Source organism: Amphimedon queenslandica, unplaced genomic scaffold (assembly GCF_000090795.2).
Source record: "Amphimedon queenslandica unplaced genomic scaffold, v1.1 AMPQUscaffold_10748, whole genome shotgun sequence".
NCBI classification, from domain to species: Eukaryota; Metazoa; Porifera; class Demospongiae; order Haplosclerida; family Niphatidae; genus Amphimedon; species Amphimedon queenslandica.
In genome coordinates, this window is record NW_003549000.1 from 1 (window position 1) to 2,047 (window position 2,047).

General features: G+C 36.7%; 1 protein-coding gene across 1 annotated transcript; it reads left to right on the plus strand.

Moving 5' to 3' along the window:
- Positions 1-851: 851 nt before the first annotated feature.
- Positions 852-1,278, plus strand: LOC105315349 (formin-like protein 20; the record flags this gene model as incomplete). The annotated part of the gene is made up of 1 exon (XM_011409963.1): positions 852-1,278. A coding segment is annotated over one exon (427 nt), but the record flags the coding sequence as incomplete, so codon positions are not given.
- Positions 1,279-2,047: the final 769 nt, after the last annotated feature.

Here is a 2,047-nt window from a genome sequence, read left to right on the forward strand (position 1 = left end):
TATAATTCCACTGCATTAAGTGAGAAGAGTCCATATAGAAGCAGCATTCCATTGCTGCAAGAAATTAAGATTTTTGGTGGCAAAAGTTGCTTTGTTCTAATTAAAGCACACATTACAATAATTATTCGTGTGACGTCATCAGTTTCCAATCCCGGTTACGTGGTCTATAATATCTATGATCATAGTAACATAGTAGAGCAATGAATAGGTACGAAGGCAATATTATTATTAAAATTCTATTTACGTTGTAGTCTGCCAGTTATCTTTTTCTGCAAAGTAGGGTTTGAAATTTTTGTATTATTTTCATGAATAAATTATTTTTTTATAGATTAAAGTTTATTATTATTAATTGAACTATTAAATATTGTTATGGTTGAACTCAACCCCCTTGTTTCTTTTATTTTTTGACAACCCTACATTTTCTTATTTGATAGAAAATTTGTTATTTACTTGTTTCCATACTTATTATTATATTTTATCAATTAGCAATCCTTTTTTTTTATTATTATTATTTTTGCCTTTGGTACCACTTCATCAATGGAAGAAAAGAGTTTTGAAATAAGAACCATAAGAAGACCTGCATTAAAAACAGTTTTTATAAATCATTATTTTTTAAATTTTTGAATCATTAATTATAATCATAGCCTAGCTCATGATCATTAGTGGTCATTAGTAAGATTTATGTCCAGTTCTGAAACTATTGTTTACATTCAGCTTCAGTTGCAACTTTCCCGCTCACAGTTATCAAACACTTCCACAGTTCAAGTTTGCTTTGCAACATTTTTTTGTGAAAAAGCAGCAAGTCAGTTCGCAGTTCAAACTTACATTACCTATCATTATGTTTTTTGTAGTTTATGGATTATATATGATCAGAATCATGGAGTTCCTTTTCCTCCTCCACTACCACCAGTAGTTGGAGGGCTTCCACCACAACCGCCCGCGGGAGGTCCACCACCACCACCACCAGATGGTGCTAATCTTCCTCCACCAGCACCACCAATTCCTCCACCATCTCCAGTAGCTGAAGGTCCTGCACCAGTTTCTGGTGGTCTTCCACCAGTGGCTGTAGGTCCTCAATCAGTTGCTGGTGGTCCTCTACCTGTGGATGGAGGTCCTCCAGCTATGGCTGGAGGTCCGCTTCCAGTGGCTGGTGGTCCTCTACCCGTAGCTAGAGGTCCTCCACTAATGGCCGGAGGTCCTTCACCAGATGCTGGAGGTGCTCCACCAGTTGCTGGTGGTCCTCCACCAGTGGATGGAGGTACTCCACCTCTGGCTTGAGGTCTGACACTAGTAGCTGTAGGTCCTCCACTGATGGCTGGAATTCCGCCACCAGTGGCTGGAGGTCCACTCCATCCAACTAAAGCTGGAGGCCTTCTTGATGTCGCTGCTCTGCAAAGGAAGAGGCAGCTCATCATTTGGCAGTTACGCCAAGTCAGTAGAAAAATTGTAAGATTATTTAGTTATGATCTGAAGTTTATATATATACCTATGAAGTACCTTTCTATTCCATTGTAATATAGTACAACAATCTTCTGAGAGCCAGACCAAGAGGCAGGAGCAGGAGGAACAGCAACAATGCAACAAAGAACTATAACTTTTATTAGATTATTATACATTTACATGTGTAAAGTTAACTTTTCTTAAATTAAAAGCTTATAATAAAAGTCAAGTATCTTCAAGCGTAAAGCCAAAACAAATTATAATAGCAATGCTTAAAATTAGTGTTTGTTCAACAACACAAATCAATTAAATACTTGTGCTTCAATCTTCCTACAATACAAATACATGTAATATAAATTACTTCATTATAATAACAAGTAAAGAAAATACATACTGTTGCAATAGTTAATCAGGTAATCAATACTAATCGTCCAAAAGAATTATAGCCATGGACCATGGTCTATCACACAAAAATAAAAAACTATAGAATCTCACAATATTCTATCTTACTATGTATTCAATTGCTAAGACTATGACAATATGAAACCTGTGCAGCTGGAACTGGTGCCTCATTCCGTGTGAAAGCACCACTGATCAAAGAGCTACA